General features: G+C 40.9%; 1 protein-coding gene across 1 annotated transcript in view; it reads right to left on the bottom strand.

Moving 5' to 3' along the window:
• cip2a (cellular inhibitor of PP2A) overlaps positions 1-15,611 on the bottom strand; it is an 85,010-nt gene extending 69,399 nt beyond the window's left edge. The window contains exons 1-5 of the mRNA XM_070892984.1: positions 15,511-15,611; positions 10,850-10,953; positions 7,402-7,549; positions 3,194-3,303; positions 1,932-2,026 (exon numbers count right to left, since the gene is read on the bottom strand). Coding sequence (XP_070749085.1) covers positions 1,932-2,026; positions 3,194-3,303; positions 7,402-7,549; positions 10,850-10,951 — 455 coding nt within the window. The 5' untranslated portion in view covers positions 10,952-10,953; positions 15,511-15,611. The remainder of the gene's footprint in view (positions 1-1,931; positions 2,027-3,193; positions 3,304-7,401; positions 7,550-10,849; positions 10,954-15,510) is intronic.
• Between the last annotated feature and the right edge of the window lie 938 nt (positions 15,612-16,549).

Below are 16,549 nucleotides of genomic sequence, written 5' to 3'. Positions count from 1 at the left end.
ATCTGGGGGTCCTTGTACATGAAACACAAAAAGTTAGCTTGCAGGTACAGCAAGTAATTAGGAAGGCAGATGGAATGTTGGCCTTTATTACAAGGGGGATGGAGTATAAAAGTACGGAAGTCCTGCTACAACTGTACAGGGCGTTGGTGAGACCACACCTGGAGTACTGTGTACAGTTTTGGTCTCCTTATTTAAGGAGGGATATACTTGCATCAGAGGCAGTTCAGAGAAGGGGCGCAAGGTTGATTCCGGCGATGAAGGAATTGTCTTATGAAGAAAGATTGAGCAGGCTGGGCCTATACTCATTGGAGTTTAGAAGAATGAGAGGTGATCTTAATGAAACGTATAAGATTCAGAGAGGAAGTTTCCCCTTGTGGGGGAATTTAGAACTAGAGGGCATAGTTTCAGATTAAGGGGTCACCCATTTAAAACAGAAATGAGGAGGAATATCTTCCCTCAGAGGATCGTGAATCTTTCGAATTTTCTACTCCAGAGCGCTGTGGAGACAGGGTCATTGAATATATTTAAGGTGGAGATAGACAGATTATTGAATGATAAAGGAGTTAAGGGTTATGCGGGCAGGGAAGTGGAGTTGAGGCCAAGATCAGATCAACCAGGAACTTATTGAATGGCGGAGCAGGCTCGAGGAGCCAAATGGTCTACTCCTGCTCCTATTTCTTATGCTCTTATGTTCATGTTTATGCTCAAGGTCTGGCTGCAGCAGACAGCACAGCTCCGTCACTATGTCTTTTGTAAATCGCAGCCTTCAGACACACTGCTCCTCAAGTGAAGTGAACATATGAGAACTGTTTCTGAAACACCCTGGGTGCATACGGACTTTTATTGGCACGTCTGTGTAAGCGTCTTCCTCTGCCCACATCCTCATGGTTCTGCTGTTGCTGACTCTCTGCATCCTTCTGCTGCGCCTCTGCTCTTGTTCCCTTTCCATCTGCTTGTGTCTGTCCCTCTGCCTGAACATCGGTGCATGGGTCTCTCCATGAGCATCTCCCACAGGGAGCCTTTCTCTTTCCCCCTCCTGATGCCTCTGCCTGGCTAAATCACGGTACCGTTGTCTTCTGCGAACCATCCTCTGGTGAAGTTGAAGGAGGCGGTACACTGCCAACACTGAGCCCATGATTAGCAAAGAATGCTATTGTCTCCAAATGGAGCTGACTAAAGCAGGTGGAATAATGGAAGCCAAAGTGGGGGGGCAGGATAATTTAACCTTCCGGGGTGGTCACGAAGCAATGCACACAGTGATGACCTAATCATCGCCGTGCGCAGAGGAGTGTCACAAGCGAAGCCGAAGCAGTGCGCAAAACCGTCTCGCCATCGGTGAAGAGGTGGGCAATTCAGCACGAGTCAATGTGGCCGCCATGCCTGCGCACTAACTCATTACCGCTCCGTTAGTGCCAGGCAGAGGCGCTAACTGGTCACGCGCAAGGGGGCAATTTCGGCCCCAAGATTTTCTCAGCAACTTTGACCAGAGTCGTCTTAGTGCTTTAGGTAGATTGGAAATCAGATTAGAAGAAATTGAACAGAATTCGTGAAGGAGGTGAGGATGTAGTTGTGCAACTATAACATATTAAAAGATGTTAAAAAGGCTCAGTTGAAGGTTGATGGAGGATTTCAAGAAGGATGATAATAATTTTGAAAGGGTTGAAGACAATGATGTGACAGGGAGAGGTTGATTATACCAGCCAAGCAAGGCAAGTTGGACAGACAGCAGTTTGGCTGTTGAGGGGAAGGGAGGTGGGGTGGGGGTGGGTCGATTGCGAAGAGGGGGACTGAGAAACCAGGTAACGGGTATCAAGGGGCCAGTTATATGGAAGTAATTGGAAATGGCAAGTAAGAATTTCAATAAGGTGGCAATATCAAAGCTGCATAATTCATGAGAGTTGTTCAAAGCAATAAAGTTATTACAAACTTACATATGTTTCGCCAGAAATGCAATCAGTTGATCAATATTCGCACTACAATAAAAAACTCTAGCATTGTAAGTCGTTTTCTGTAGAAGCTGCAGGCTCTGTTGGAAAACAAAGTTGGAAAACAAAATTTTGTTAAAATTCAAAACTGTGCAATCAATACAGACCTTAAAAGTAATTAAATATAAATCGTTAGCGTTGAAAGTAACTATTTGAACATTTTAAGAGCAAGAAATATGAGGTCACAGATCTGTTTGCTCGAAAACGCTTCATTATATTTACCTGACTCTTGTTTTCAGAAATATTCTTTAACAGCTAATAAATAAACTTCTCAACTGGTGAAGTAACACCTTTGTTAAGCAGGTTGATTTTTTTTTTAAATCAGAAAATCCAAAACTCTACTCTGCTTTACACTAATTTAATAGAACAAAAGGATACAACAATAGTTATGCTGGTTTGACGTCCTGTTTAACCCTTAAATACCATAGTTGAAAAACAGATTTTGGTCTGATATAGAAGGTAGTTTTACAAATTCTCCTCCAAATTGCTTATAATTAAACAGTTAGGGCTGGAAATTCAGCGATTTTGCGACCGGGTTTTTGGTGTTATTTCCAATTTTTTTGGCTGTAAACCCGGTCGGCGGAAAATTCACTGACATTTTGCGGCAACTGTTTTCAAATACTGCTGGAAGCCGCCGTGCAAGACTCAAAATTTCGGTTTTACCAAAAATTTGGCTCAGCGCACACCCGTATTTTGCACGAAAAATACCAACAGGGAAAAACCTGTCATAGCAGGCCTGCCAGCAGTGGTAAGTATGAAGACCTGCAAAAAGGTAAGTTAAAGTTTTTATTTTTTAATTCTTTTGCAACGATTCAAGATAAGTGTCTTGTGAATGTTTTGTGAATTTTTTGTTTGTTTGTTTTTGTTTTTTCCAATTTATTTTATTTTTTTTTTTAAAAAGGTGTTTTTCCACCCTCCCGAGGCCCAACTAGCAGCGGTATCGGCCACAGACTAAAGTTGGCGACGATTGCGGTTTGCACCACGAATCCTCGTACAACGCCGACTTTTACCACTGCGCAAATTCAAGCTTGAATTTCAGGCCAGATAGCAAAAATGGTCATTTTGGCAAAGGAATACTGTTGTCGTTGAGAACCGAATTTCCAGCCTTTATTTTTTTTAATCCACCCTGGAATCCTCTCCTCTCCTCTCCTCTCGGCACATAACTCCAAAACTACAAAGGTAGATTGTCAATTATATTGGATTCATACCTGCAGTACAACCTGCTCATTGGGAGTTGTACTGTTATGTTGAACCACTGCTGCAAGTGCACTGATAAGGTTGTATGTGTGCAAAGCCTCCCTGCTCTCACTGTCTGATGCTGAAATAGAAACAAAAGAAAACATTGAAAAAAGGGAACTGATCTAAAAGGTACAACAAGGAGAAATAGTCCCATGTCAAAAATATCCACACCTGCAATTATCTGCACAATGAGATAGTTCATAGCTTAGTTCAGTTTAGTTCATATTAAATTGGAAGGAAAAGTCTCATTTGATATTTGCACTGTGACTGGCGTTAAACTGAAAGTCACAAAAACAACTCTGTATTCAGAAATTTTAAAGAATATTCAAAAAGTCAGGGAGTGATCATTTTTAATTTAAGAACTCGCTCCAGAAACACAGAAATGTCTTATATCTTTGGGTTTTCTACTCTACAGCATTCGCAATTTAGATTATTCACATAGGTGTCCCAACTCCCTACAACTTCAAAAGTATCTCCAGTAGTCTTGATAGCCGAGTAGTTCTAAATAACCTATTCAGGATAAAACACACCACAACTTTTTAATTGCTTTAACTGCTATAAGTAATCCTATACCTCCAAGATTCTTCTATAAGCAGTAGGGTATCACATACTCAGATCTTGTTTTCAGTTTAAAGGGTTAACCAAATTTATTAAACAAACCAAGAACAACCAACTACATAATAGCAATACAATACATATATATTTGCAGCAAAATAATAAATATTTTATAACTATTCAAAGGAAAAACAATGAAAGGTAGCAATGCTACTGTTGCAATCAATATGCTATTCTTTTGTAGAATATTTAGTTTCTAATATTTCTTAGCACTGTGGGAGTTTATCTGAAATAAATCTTTTGCAAGTTCCAAATGGTGTCTGAATTTTCCGTGACAGTGGCGGGCGCGAGCGGGTCGGCTGGGAAAGTTGTTTTTTTTTTGGACAGTGGGTCAGAAACCCGCTGTCAACTCACTCCCATGCGCCTTTCCCACAGGCACATCGGTCAGCGTGGAGCTGACCCAACCTGCAGTGGCGGGGGACCCAATTGAAATCATTATGAAGTACTGTACAGGCATTCAAGAGCCTTTTCCCCCTACTTTTTAAATTTCCCTGCATGGCCACAAGATTCAGAGGTCGGAAACCATGTCTGTCAACCTGAAGCGTGAGTTCCATGGCCATTGCTCCAGCTAATTACTTGACAGCATGGAAAGCAAACCAAAATAAAAACATGTTGATTACATCAGCTAAGAGATTGATGGAGATTCTGTACTATTTGAAAAGCTACTGGTAAATGTTAATTTTTCGCTGGCCATTCTCAGCTGTTGCGTTGCAACTGAACAGTAATTGCAGTGAATTGATCTGCACTATAAAAAATGACATATACCATTTAAATAAATTTGTTTGGTGTTTCTGGTCAGATTTTTCTCAGTATATTGAGATTGTCCAGTTACACATTAAGTCAAGTCATCAACCGTAGCAATTTTATGCTCATCACTCATTACACACCCATCTCCCCATCTCTCCTTTCCTGTTCAGTTTTGTGGCATATAAAATGTGAAGCGCTATTAAGTTTTATCTCTATTTCTTGGCTAAGAAATGGGGCACGGCTTATATAATTGATGATTGAATATCTTAAGTGGAACATTTGTTAAGGTCAATGATTCTAAATTAGAAATGGCTACAAACAAGAACAGGAAGTGAACATATTGGACAGCATTATCCAACATCAGGAAAATTGGATCTTTTTAACTTTTCACTTTTTGTATTGAAAAACAAACAGATAGAAGTATGTTATTTATAACATGAATTTAAAAGAAAATTGTGCTGCTGACTAAGGATAGAGTATTTTTGGTTTTAGACACCAGATAATCAAGCTCCCAACAGACTGTCTTTTAAGACAATCAGATGGAATGGGCTTAATAGGCCCCATTATGGCAAGTTTATTCTGTACAGCGAGATGGGGACCCGCCATGGACACCGGCCGCCAAGGTAAGGAAAATTCCAGTCAACGTCTCTTAACTCAACTGGCTCCTTAAATACCACCGGGCTTGTTGTATTGAATAACTGCCTAACACATTCAAAAAATAACCAGCTACCATCCACATAACTGAACAAACCTAAGTTTATATATAAATGATTTCGATGAGGGAACCAAATGTAATATTTCCAAGTTTGCTGACGACACAAAACTAGGTGGGATTGTGAGTTGTGAGGAGGATACAAAGACGCTGCAAGGCAATTTAGATAGGTTGAGTGAGTGGGCAAACACATGGCAGATGCAATATGACGTGGATAAATGTGAAGTTATCCACTTTGGTAGGAAAAACATAAGGACAAAGTATTATTTAAATGGGAAGTGTCGATGTACAGAGGGACCAGTCATTAAAAGTAAACATGCAGGTGCAGCAAGTAGTTAGGAAGGCAAATGTCATGTTGGCCTTCATTGCAAGAGGATTTGAGTACAGGAGCAAGGATGTCTTACTACAGTTATACAAGGCCTTGGTGAGACCGCACCTGGAGTATTTATTGTGTGCAGTTTTGGTCTCCTTACCTAAGAAAGGATATACTTGCCATAGAGGGAGTGCAGCGAAGGTTCACCTGACTGATTCCTGAGATGGCAGGACTGTCGTATGAGGAGAGATTGGGTCGACTAGGCCTGTATTCACTAGAGTTTAGAAGAATGAGAGGGGATCTCATTGAAACGTATAAAATTCTGTCTGGGTTGGATCGACTGGATGTGGGAAGGATGTTTCCCCTGGCTGGGAAGTCTAGAACAAGGGGTCACAGTCTCAGGATACAGGGTAGAAAATTTAGGACCGAGATGAGGAGAAATCTTTTCACTCAGAGGGTGGTGAACCTATGGAATTCTCTACCACAGAAGGCTGTGGAGGCCAAGTCACTGAATATATGTAAGAGGAAGATAGACAGATTTCTAGAAACAAAAGGCATCAAGAGGTATGGGGAAAAAACAGGAATATGGTGTTGAGACAGTGGATCAACCATGATCATATTGAATGGCGGTGCAGACTCGAAGGGCTGAATGACCTAATACTGCTCCTACTTTCTATGTTTCTATTTATTTGAATGTAGCTGGGATATGAATTTTAACTGTAGCAGGCTACAGATCATTTGTCTGACAAACCTGGCATCATCCAACTGTCACTGATGTAAACAGGAATGATCCTTCCCTGTCCTGGATACCAATTGTGGAAACAGAAAACAGAATTTCCTCCCCACCCTTTTTTTTTCAGGGGAGAATAAATGACATGTCTCTTCCACCCACTCCTTGTACACCATTCCCTTAAAATAATAGATATTGCTGTTTGTTTGTTTGTTCACTCATTTAATTAATTAATTAATTTGATTTTTTTTTTTCTGAAGCGATGTTCACCTTCATTCAGCAAAACATATAAACTAGTAGTTCTCAAACCTTTTCCAGGCCAAGGCCCTGGCAAAAATTCTCATATCGCCCTTTGCTCCACTAAACTTATTTTATACTAAGTACTCCTGTTCTGGTTTTATTTTGGTATTTTGCTATTATCCTCTTTTTGAGGTTTATTTCCTTCAGATTTCTACTTTCAAAGTCCTGGTTAATTTTTGAATTTCTCTGCAATTATTCCCCTTCCTTTTCCTTCACATTCCACTAATACAGTCAGTTTGATTCTGATTGTGGTTCATCACCCCATCACACCTGGATACATATTGCAACCCACCAGTAGATGCACCTCACAGTTTGTGAACCAATGGTATAAATTATTCTCTGAAAGGAGACCCAGAAGTGATAACATTTGGCATTATACACCCCTTCAACACAGTAACACAGAAACCCAAAAGAAGTGATTTAATTTATAAAGTTGTTTTATTTTTAACCAAAAATGTATAGTGTTTCCATGTTGGGTTTTGGTAATTTTTTTTTAAAAAGTGTTTTTGGAGAAGGTTAAAATATTATAAGTACACTTGGTTTCTCTTTCTTTACCTTTTACAGATCTGTACAAGTACATGGCTGAAATTATACTTGTACACATGCATAAGTTGTCAAGACCAATATTAATATTACAGTATAAATTCTGCAATGGTGCTGTATTAATTTCTGTGAAAATAAAACAAATCATAAAAAGAAAATAAAAATGGCTGTAATTGAACCAGAGCATTCAACTTAACCTAGCCAAACAAAATCATACCTAACTGTGTGAGTAATCCAATAATTTTCAGAGTCAGTGTCACTTTTATGTTAGGATCACCAACAAGTTCCACAAGGCTGTTCAGACATTCACTTGGTAAACTTTGATTTGTTGCAAACACCATTACTGCTTTCATTCCACTAATTACCTAGAAAGATAAGAAAGAATATTTCAAAATTTGTTTCCCAGATATTTCTAGACTAGAAAAGATATAATTTTATATAAAGAATAGTGCAATGAACATAGTCTGGGGTTGTTCTCCTTCGAGCAGAGAAGATTGAGAGGAGATTTGATAGACGTGTTCAAAATCATGGACAGAGTAGATAGAGAGAAACTATTCCCATTGGCAGGAAGGTCAAGAACCAGAGAACACAGATTTAAGGTGATTGGCAAAAGAACCAAAGGCAAAGAAAGAAAAACTTTTTTACACAGCGAGTGGTTAAGATCTGGAATGCACTACCTGAGAGAGTGGTGGAGGCAGACTCAATTTTTTTTCAAAAGGGAGTTGGATAAGTATCTAAAAGAAAAAACATTGCAGGGCTACAGGAAAGGACAGGGGAGTGGTACTAGCCGAGAGTTGGCACGGGCTCAATGGGCCGAATGGCCTTCTTCCATGCTGTAACCATTCTATGATTATCCTTGCCCCTTCCAATCTGCTTATCCAGGAGCTCTTAATTTCTATTTCAGCTATTATTCTCCATTATTCTACTGTTCATAAGAATATGAATACAAATTATAGTATTTTAAACTGTCTATTAAACAAGATCAGGTTTTAACCATCCTGAAGGTTGGACCCCTGCAGTGAACATTGATGCACAACTGCATGTACTGCATTCCTCCAATGACTTCACAAAAGCAATGTTATATACTTTGCGATCATTGGAATTTTTAATCAGCGTTAATACATTGCTTATAGTGTTGGAAAATATTGTTTTATAACAATAGGGATGTTTAAGCCATGTAAGAGATAACATCAGGGCCACTAAGACTATCATATCAAATGGTACTCTGGAATTTCTGCTGGTGTTTTGGGGATCAAAACTCCATGACTCCATTATCCTGTGAAAACCATAAATCAGTTGTCTTTATTTTATATAAATTTCTTTACTTATGTATCTAATTTTTATCCTTTACCTGTTTTAAAGCAATACAGTATGCAAGGTGTACCAGTTACAGCTAGACAACTGGGCCCTGGAGCTGGAGGGGTTACAAGTCCCATTTGCACTGGGAGTGTGACCTGGGTGACATCCCGGTTGCGCGGAGATTCTGCTCTCTTGACCAGAATTTGAAATTCCAGTTGGGATCCGTGGCCACCCGATGACATGTCAAAGAGACAGGTCGGGGAGTTCCCAGGAAGTTCCTCCCTTGAAATTACATCAGTCACGATTTGGCATTAGTTCCTGTGAAGTCTTTTGAAGGCCTAAAACCTTCTCGCAACAGATCAGTGACCTTTTCTAAATGGAATGGCTCCACTGGTAGCCAAGGAGTTAAAATAATATTTCCCCCCTTTAGGCCCATTTGGAGCCATGTGTATTGTACTCGGCCTTAGAAGATTGGCTGGCATGGTCCAGGGTGGCTGCTGCTGATTTGTACTTGCAGGCATCTGCAGTCTGCCCTGGCTACGTAAATGACTCCGGTCTTGAGCGAGCGTTCCACTCTGAACACTTGCGTCGATGGAGTGGGCTCCCTGGAATTTCCAGGCCTAGTATTTATTAGTACTGGGTAAGGCAGGGGGGCGGGGGGGGTTTAGCTGCACTAGGGCCAGTACTACATTTAAGCACTTTAAGACGCTCGGAGGTCATGAAATGCACTATATAAATCCAAGTTTTTCTTTCTTTTTAAGAATGGCCATGAGCTTTGGAAAACCTAGGTGGGTCACTGCAGGAGGCTGCTGAGGGTTTTCAGCATTGGAGGAATCTGTTGGTCTATCATCACTGTGGAGGGGTACATGAGATTTAACAGAGTTGTGGAGGGAGAGCATGAAGTTTGCCAGGACTGGAAGAGTCCTGGTGGCCAAATACAGAGCTTGGCTCAATAGTGGATTCCTGCAGTGAGAGGAAGAAGACATGTCCCCAAAAGTGCTCTGTAACTGGCTTGTAACTTTCTAAGAGATCTCTGCAAACATTATTAAAAAGATAACCAGTAGTCTACCATTTTACTCCATTGTGGGGTGGCCCTGCCACATCATGAGTTGCAGGAGCGGATAAACCACTCCTGCTATACAAGACTAACCATCTTATCGGCTGGTATAATGATTGCTACGACCATAGAAGTACCGTTTATATTGCGGCCTGTTAATCAGCCTAAGAATCCTTTCACTACTTCACACTATTCTCTAAGGGAAGACGGAGAGATAAGAAAACAGCAACATTTTCCCCCACTCACTCACAGGCACCCGCTCTATTTTAAAATAAACACAATATAAATGTTATCTGAATAAAGCTTTTAAAATTGGTTCTTTAGGTTTTCTTTAAATAAGTTTGAAAAAAAATAATATTTTATTTGAGACGGAGAAAAAAGCATTACATCATTTAGCTAGCTCATTTGCTACTAATGCATTATGGAAAATTATTCATACTGTACATATTCAATCTGCAGAATCTGCCTTCATTTAAAACAGTCACTACTTCAGTGCAAAAATGTGCAATCTAAGCTCAAACTTTTGGGAGAGCTCAAGGCCTTCAAGCAAAAACTTTAATGAAGGTATTAAAAAGCTCAAAACAATTCAGGTGGTAAATTGTATTTTTTTTTCAATGTTTTATTTTGTTTATATCCATATTTTGGATATTGGACATTTCAGTTCGAGCAAAAAAGGCAAAGATTTTTTTTAAAGAAGCCATGTTTTAGTTACATTAAATGCTTAACGTACTTAAACTGCCATTCATTGAATCATACAGCATAGAAAGAGGTAATTTGTCCCATTGTGTTTGTGCCGGTTCTTTGCACGAGCCATCCAGTTAGTTTCACTCCCAGTATATAGTTGGTAATTACAATACATACACTAAAATTGCTTTAAAAAACTAAATGGTATTGTAGCTGAGCTTCAAAAATATTATCAGCCCCCCCAAACATAACCACATTCTAAGCTATCACGCAAGAGTTCCATACCCTACCCCTCAAATCATTCTAGACCCTAAAACCCTTCTCAAGCACAGCTGTCCAATTATAAAAAGTTCACACATTGAGACAAGGGTTTACTTATTCTAAATGTTAACATAGGAAGATTCCATTATAAATGTTGACAAAATGTTAGAGCCAAACTGTGTGCTATGCCAAAAGAGAGAGAAGGAAGGAGTGAGAAGAGGAGGGCAAGGGAGAGAGAGAGAGAGAGAAAATGGGAGTGGGAGACAAAAGAACAAATGAATCAGCATTTTATAGTGCCAAAAGCACTCCACATCCAATTAATTGATTAGAGATAGATATTTTATACAGTAGGTGCTGTACTTACATCCAATTGCCTTTGGACTTGTAAAGCATTGTTTTCAGATTTGGCATTTTTATACTGGGTGATAGCCAATAACAGAGATTTCATGGAAGAAGTTAGATCCATTTCTAGGCAAAAAAAATGGAATTTAAGGCAGATTAATAGATTTCATCATTTTAACAGCATTACCATCAAAGAACCTTTCAGCCCTATCTTCTCAACAGTGTAAATATAAAAACTGTACATTCTGAAAGGGGTTCCATATCAAATGGCACGTTAGCTATAATGTAGCTACACACAAATTGCAATTGACCAGGAGACTGTAGACTTCAATCTGCTCTTTCTATACATACTTTAATCACCTCCATTTCATATTCCAGTCAGAAATTTTTATCTTGAGATGCTAGTCAAAGCAAGTTCCTGTGCAAAATACTACCCATTCAATTACTCATTTAAAAAAATAGGCATATGAGGAACTTTATCTGAAGTTCATCTAAAGACCCAACATTGCTGATTCTATGGAGCTGTGTACTAACATACTAACCATCGACATCAATTGTGGATCTGTTTGGAGTCTGTCAAAATTAAAGTATCAGGCACCCTCCCGCAAGGAAATCCAAAGGCAGATTTCAATTACAAGGTCAAAGACATTTAAAATGACTTTGGAATATTCATAAAATTCTCTCCTTTAGTTGGGGAGAGGAAAAAAAGCGCTTTAGGTCACATTGACAACAATGACATAAAAATTGTAATATAAAATGCAGAACAATACACATTTTGTCTAACTTGACAATCAAACTAATTCTATTAAAGAGAAAGGCAAGTGCGAGGCACGGGAAAATAATAGAAGGTGAGGCAAACAGTTTCCCTCCCTGTTTGGACACATAATGACACAGCTGGCACACATCCTTGTATATTCTGGAAAAACTTCGTTATAAACAGTAGTGGCTGAAATTTCGACCAGCCTGAGATGCAGAAAACTTTAAGCCCTCATCAGTAACATGGATTTTCCAGCAGCTTGGGACCTGCGTTCAGTGTCAGCTGTGGCTCAAGTCAAGGTTGTGGGTTCAAGTCCCACTCCAGTGACTTGAGCACAAAATATAGAAACGTAGAAATTAGGTGCAGGAGTAGGCCATTCAGCCCTTCGAGCCTGCACCGCCATTCAATAAGATCACGGCTGATGATTCAACCTCAGTACCCCTTTCTTGCTTTCTCTTCATACCCCTTGATCCCTTTGGCCGTAAGGGCCATATCTAACTCCCTTTTGAATATATCTAACGAACTGGCCTCAGCAACTCTCTGCGGTAGGGAATTCCACAGGTTAACAACTCTGAGTGAAGAAGTTTCTCCTCATCTCAGTCCTAAATGGCTTACCCCTTATTCTTAGACTGTGACCCCTGGTTCTGGGACTCCCCAGCAACGGGAACATTCTTAATGCCTCTAACCTGTCCAATCCCGTCAGAATTTTATATGTTTCTGTGAGATCCCCTCTCATTCGTCTAAACTCCAGTGGATACAAGCCCAGTTGATCCAGTCTATCCTCCTATGTCAGTCCTGCCATCATGGGAATCAGTCTGGTGAACCTTTCCTGTACTCTGTCAATAGCAAGAACGTCCTCCCTCAGATTAGGAGACCAAAACTGAACACAATATTCCAGGTGTAGCCTCACCAAGGCCCTGTACAACTGCTGCAAGACCTCCCTGCTCCTATACTCAAATCCTCTAGCTATGAAGGCCAACATGCCATTTGCCTTCTTCACCACCTGCTGTATCTGTATGCCAACCTTCAATGACTGATGTACCATGACACCCAGGTTTCGTTGCACCTCCCATTTTCCTAATCTGTCACCATTCAGATAATATTCTGTCTTCCTGTTTTTGCCACCAAAATGGATAACCTCACATTTATCCACATTATACTGCATCTGCCATGCATTTGCCCACTCACCGAACATGTCCCAAGTCACCCTGCAACCTCTTAGCATCTTCCTCACAGCCAACACCGCCACCCAGCTTAGTGTTATCTGAAAACTTGGAGATATTTCATTCAATTCCTTCATCTAAATCATTGATGTATATTGTAAATAGCTGGGGTCCCAGCAATGAGCCCTGCGGCACCCCACTGGTCACTGCCTGCCTTTCTGAAAATGACCCATTTATTCCGACTCTCTGGTTCCTGTCTGCCAACCAGTTCTCTATCCACGTCTATACATTACCCCCAATACCACGTGCTTTAATTTTGCACTGATCTCTTGTGTGGGACCTTGTAAAAAGCCTTTTGAAAGTCCAGATACACCACATACACTGGTTCTCCCTTGTCCACTCTACAAGTTACATCCACAAAAAATTCTAGAAGACTTGTCAAGCATGATTTCCCTTTCATAAATCCATGCTGACTTATCACTGCTTTCCAAATGCGCTGCTATTTCATCCTTAATAATTGATTCCAACATTTTCCCCACCATCGATGTCAGGCTAACCGGTCTATAATTCCCTGTTTTCTCTCTCCCACCTTTTTTTTTTAAAAAGTGGTGTTACATTAGCTACCCTCCAGTTCATAGGAACTGATCCAGAATCAATAGAATGTTGTAAAATCACCACCAATGCATCCACTATTTCTAGGGCCACTTCCTTAAGTACTCTGGGATGCAGCCTATCAGGCCCTGGGGATTTATCAGCCCTCAATCCCATCAATTTCCCCAACACAATTTCCTGACTAATAAGGATTTCCTTCAGTTCCTCCTTTTCGCGAGACCCTCGAACCCCTAGTATTTTCGGAAGGTTATTTGTGTCTTCCTTAGTGAAGACAGATCCAAAGTATTTGTTCAATTGGTCTGCCATTTCTTTCTTTCCCATTATAAATTCACCTGATTCTGACTGCAAGGGACCTATGTTGGTCTTCACTAATCTTTTTCTCTTCATATATCTATAGAAGCTTTTGCAGTCAGTTTTTATGTTCCCTGCAAGCTTCCTCTCATCTCTATTTTCCCCCTCCTAATTAGATCCTTTGTCCTCCTCTGCTGAATTCTAAATTTCTCCCAGTCCTCAGGTTTACTGCTTTTTCTGGCCAATTTATATGCCTCTTCCTTGGATTTAACACTATCCTTAATTTCCCTTGTTAGCCATAGTTGAGCTACTTTCCCGGTTTTATTTTTACTCCAGACAGGGATGTACAATTGTTGAAGTTCATCCATGTAATCTATAAATGTCTGCCATTGCCTATCGACTGTCAACCCTTTAAGTATCATTTGCCAGTTTATCCTAGCCAATTCATGTCTCATACCATCGAAGTTACCTTTCCTTAAGTTCATGACCCTAGTCTCTGAATTAACACTGTCACTCTCCATCTTAATAAAGAATTCTACCATATTATGGTCACTCTTCCCCAGGGGGCCTCACACAACAAGATTGCTAATTAGTCCTCTCTCATTACATATCACCCAGTCTAGGATGGCCAGCCCTCTAGTTGGTTCCTCGACATATTGGTCTAGAAAACCATCCCTAATACACTCCAGGAAATCCTCCTCCACCGTACTTCTACCAGTTTAGTTAGCCCAATCTACGCGTAGATTAAAGTCGCTTATGATAACTGCTGTACCTTTATTGCACGCATCCCTAATTTCTTGTTTGATGCCATCCCCAACCTCACTGCTACGGTTTGGTGGTCTGTACACAACTCCCACTAGCGTTTTCTGCCCTTTGGTATTCCGCAGTTCTACCCATACAGATGGCACATCATCCAGGCTGACACTCCAGTGCAGTGCTGTGGGAGTGCTGTATTGTCGGAAGTGCTATCTTTCAGATGGGACGTTGATTGAGGGATAAATATTGGCCAGGACACTGAGGATAACTCCCCTGCTCTCTCCGGTGGTAGTAAAATATCCCATGGCACTATTTCAAGAAGAGCAGGGGAGTTATCCTCAGTGTCCTGGCCAATATTTATCCCTCAATCAACATCATTATCACATTGCTGTTTGTGGGAGCTTGCTTGTGTGCAAATTGGCTGACTCCAAAAGTACTTCATTGGCTGTAAAGCGCTTTGGAACGTCCTGAGGCTGGGAAAGGTGCTATATAAATGCAAGTCTTTCTTTCTGATACCAGACCACAATCACAGGTGTGGTTTTTTTTAAACTGAAGGCAGTCCCCGTCAATTACATCATAGGGCTGCCCAGTGTGTCTCGCAATGGATAAGACATTAACATTTGTTTAAAAAAAAGTCAAGAAATACTGCAAGTCGCTCTTTGCCATAAAGAGGAGGGAGCTGCCTCTCGCACCATCAATGACTCACAATGATCGCATCGCGCGCCTTGCAGCCATCGCGCGCTCCCAGTTTAAATCGCCGGCACTTACCACTGCGGCGCCGGGGGGGGGGGAAGAAAGAGAGAAGAATTATAGCAAGCCGATCCCCTAAAATACTAATCCACAACCAGAGCTGCTGTAACTATTGACACTGTTGTTATCAATGCTCTAAAAATTCACTTTTTTATAATCAACAAAGTTGGTAAACATGGTGGGCGTTTCCGAACTCACCACTACCCACCCCCCACACACAATTTAGACGATCCAACGGTTTAAACTTCCCAACAATAAGACTTCCGACAACTGGCGAGTTTTGGCAGCTTGTATCATTGGAATTGAGTGCCTCACTGCAATCAGCTTTAAAAGGAGTGTAGTTGGATTTCTGACCTCTTTGTTGCTCGAAAAGCTGTGCACGGCCGGCAGGAAATGTACCGCGAGCTGACCAGTCGCTGCCTCTTACATTACAGGCTCCACCAGCTTCAAGCGGGTTTGCCATTCGACGCATGCGCAGTACATTGTGGTGGAGTAACGAACAAGTTCCCTGACGTCACAATGTGTCGATTTCTGAACTGCCGCTGGTACTGACAACAATAACTACAACTTGCAATTATTTATATAGCCCCTTTAATGTACGAAAAAGTCCCAAGGCGCTTCATAGGAGTGTTATAAAACAAAATTTGACATCTTGAGCCACATAAGGAGATATTAGAAAGAAAGACTTGCATTTCTACAGCACCTTTCACGACTACCAGACGTCCTAAAGTTTTTATTTACAGCCAAAGAAGTACTTTAGTCACTGTTGTAATGTAGGAAACGCAGCAGCCAATTTGCACTTAGCAAGCTCCCACAAACAGCAATCTGATAATGACTAGATCATCGGTTTTTGTTTCCCACACTACAACAGTGACTACACTCCAAAATAAACACTTCATTGGCTGAAAAGCACTTTGACACGCCCAGTAGTCGTGAAAGGCGCTATATAAACCCAAATCTTTTATGTTGATTGAGGGCTAAATAATGGCCAGGACACCACCGCTCCTCCTCTTCAAAATAGTGCCATGGGATCCACTACTACCAATTGAGAGAGCGGACAGGGCCTTGCTTTAACGTCTCATCTAAAAGACAGCACCTCCAACAGTGCAGCGAAACGTTGGAATGTACTGCACTGGAAAGTCAGTCTAGATTTCTGTGCTCAAGTCTCTGGAGTGGGACTTTGAAGCCACAACCTTCTGACTCCGAGGCGAAGGTGATACCAACTGAGCCACTGGCTGACGGGCAAATGACCAAAAGTTTGGCCAAATAGGTAGGTTTTAAGGAGCGTCTTAAAGGAGGATATAGAGACGGAGAGGTTTAGGGACGGAATTCCAGAGCTTAAGATCTTGGCAGCTGAAGGCACAGCCACCAATGGTGAAGCAATTGAAATCAG

This window comes from Pristiophorus japonicus, chromosome 11 (assembly GCF_044704955.1).
Source record: "Pristiophorus japonicus isolate sPriJap1 chromosome 11, sPriJap1.hap1, whole genome shotgun sequence".
NCBI classification, from domain to species: domain Eukaryota; kingdom Metazoa; phylum Chordata; class Chondrichthyes; family Pristiophoridae; genus Pristiophorus; species Pristiophorus japonicus.
This window is presented reverse-complemented; position numbering and strand designations above follow the sequence as displayed.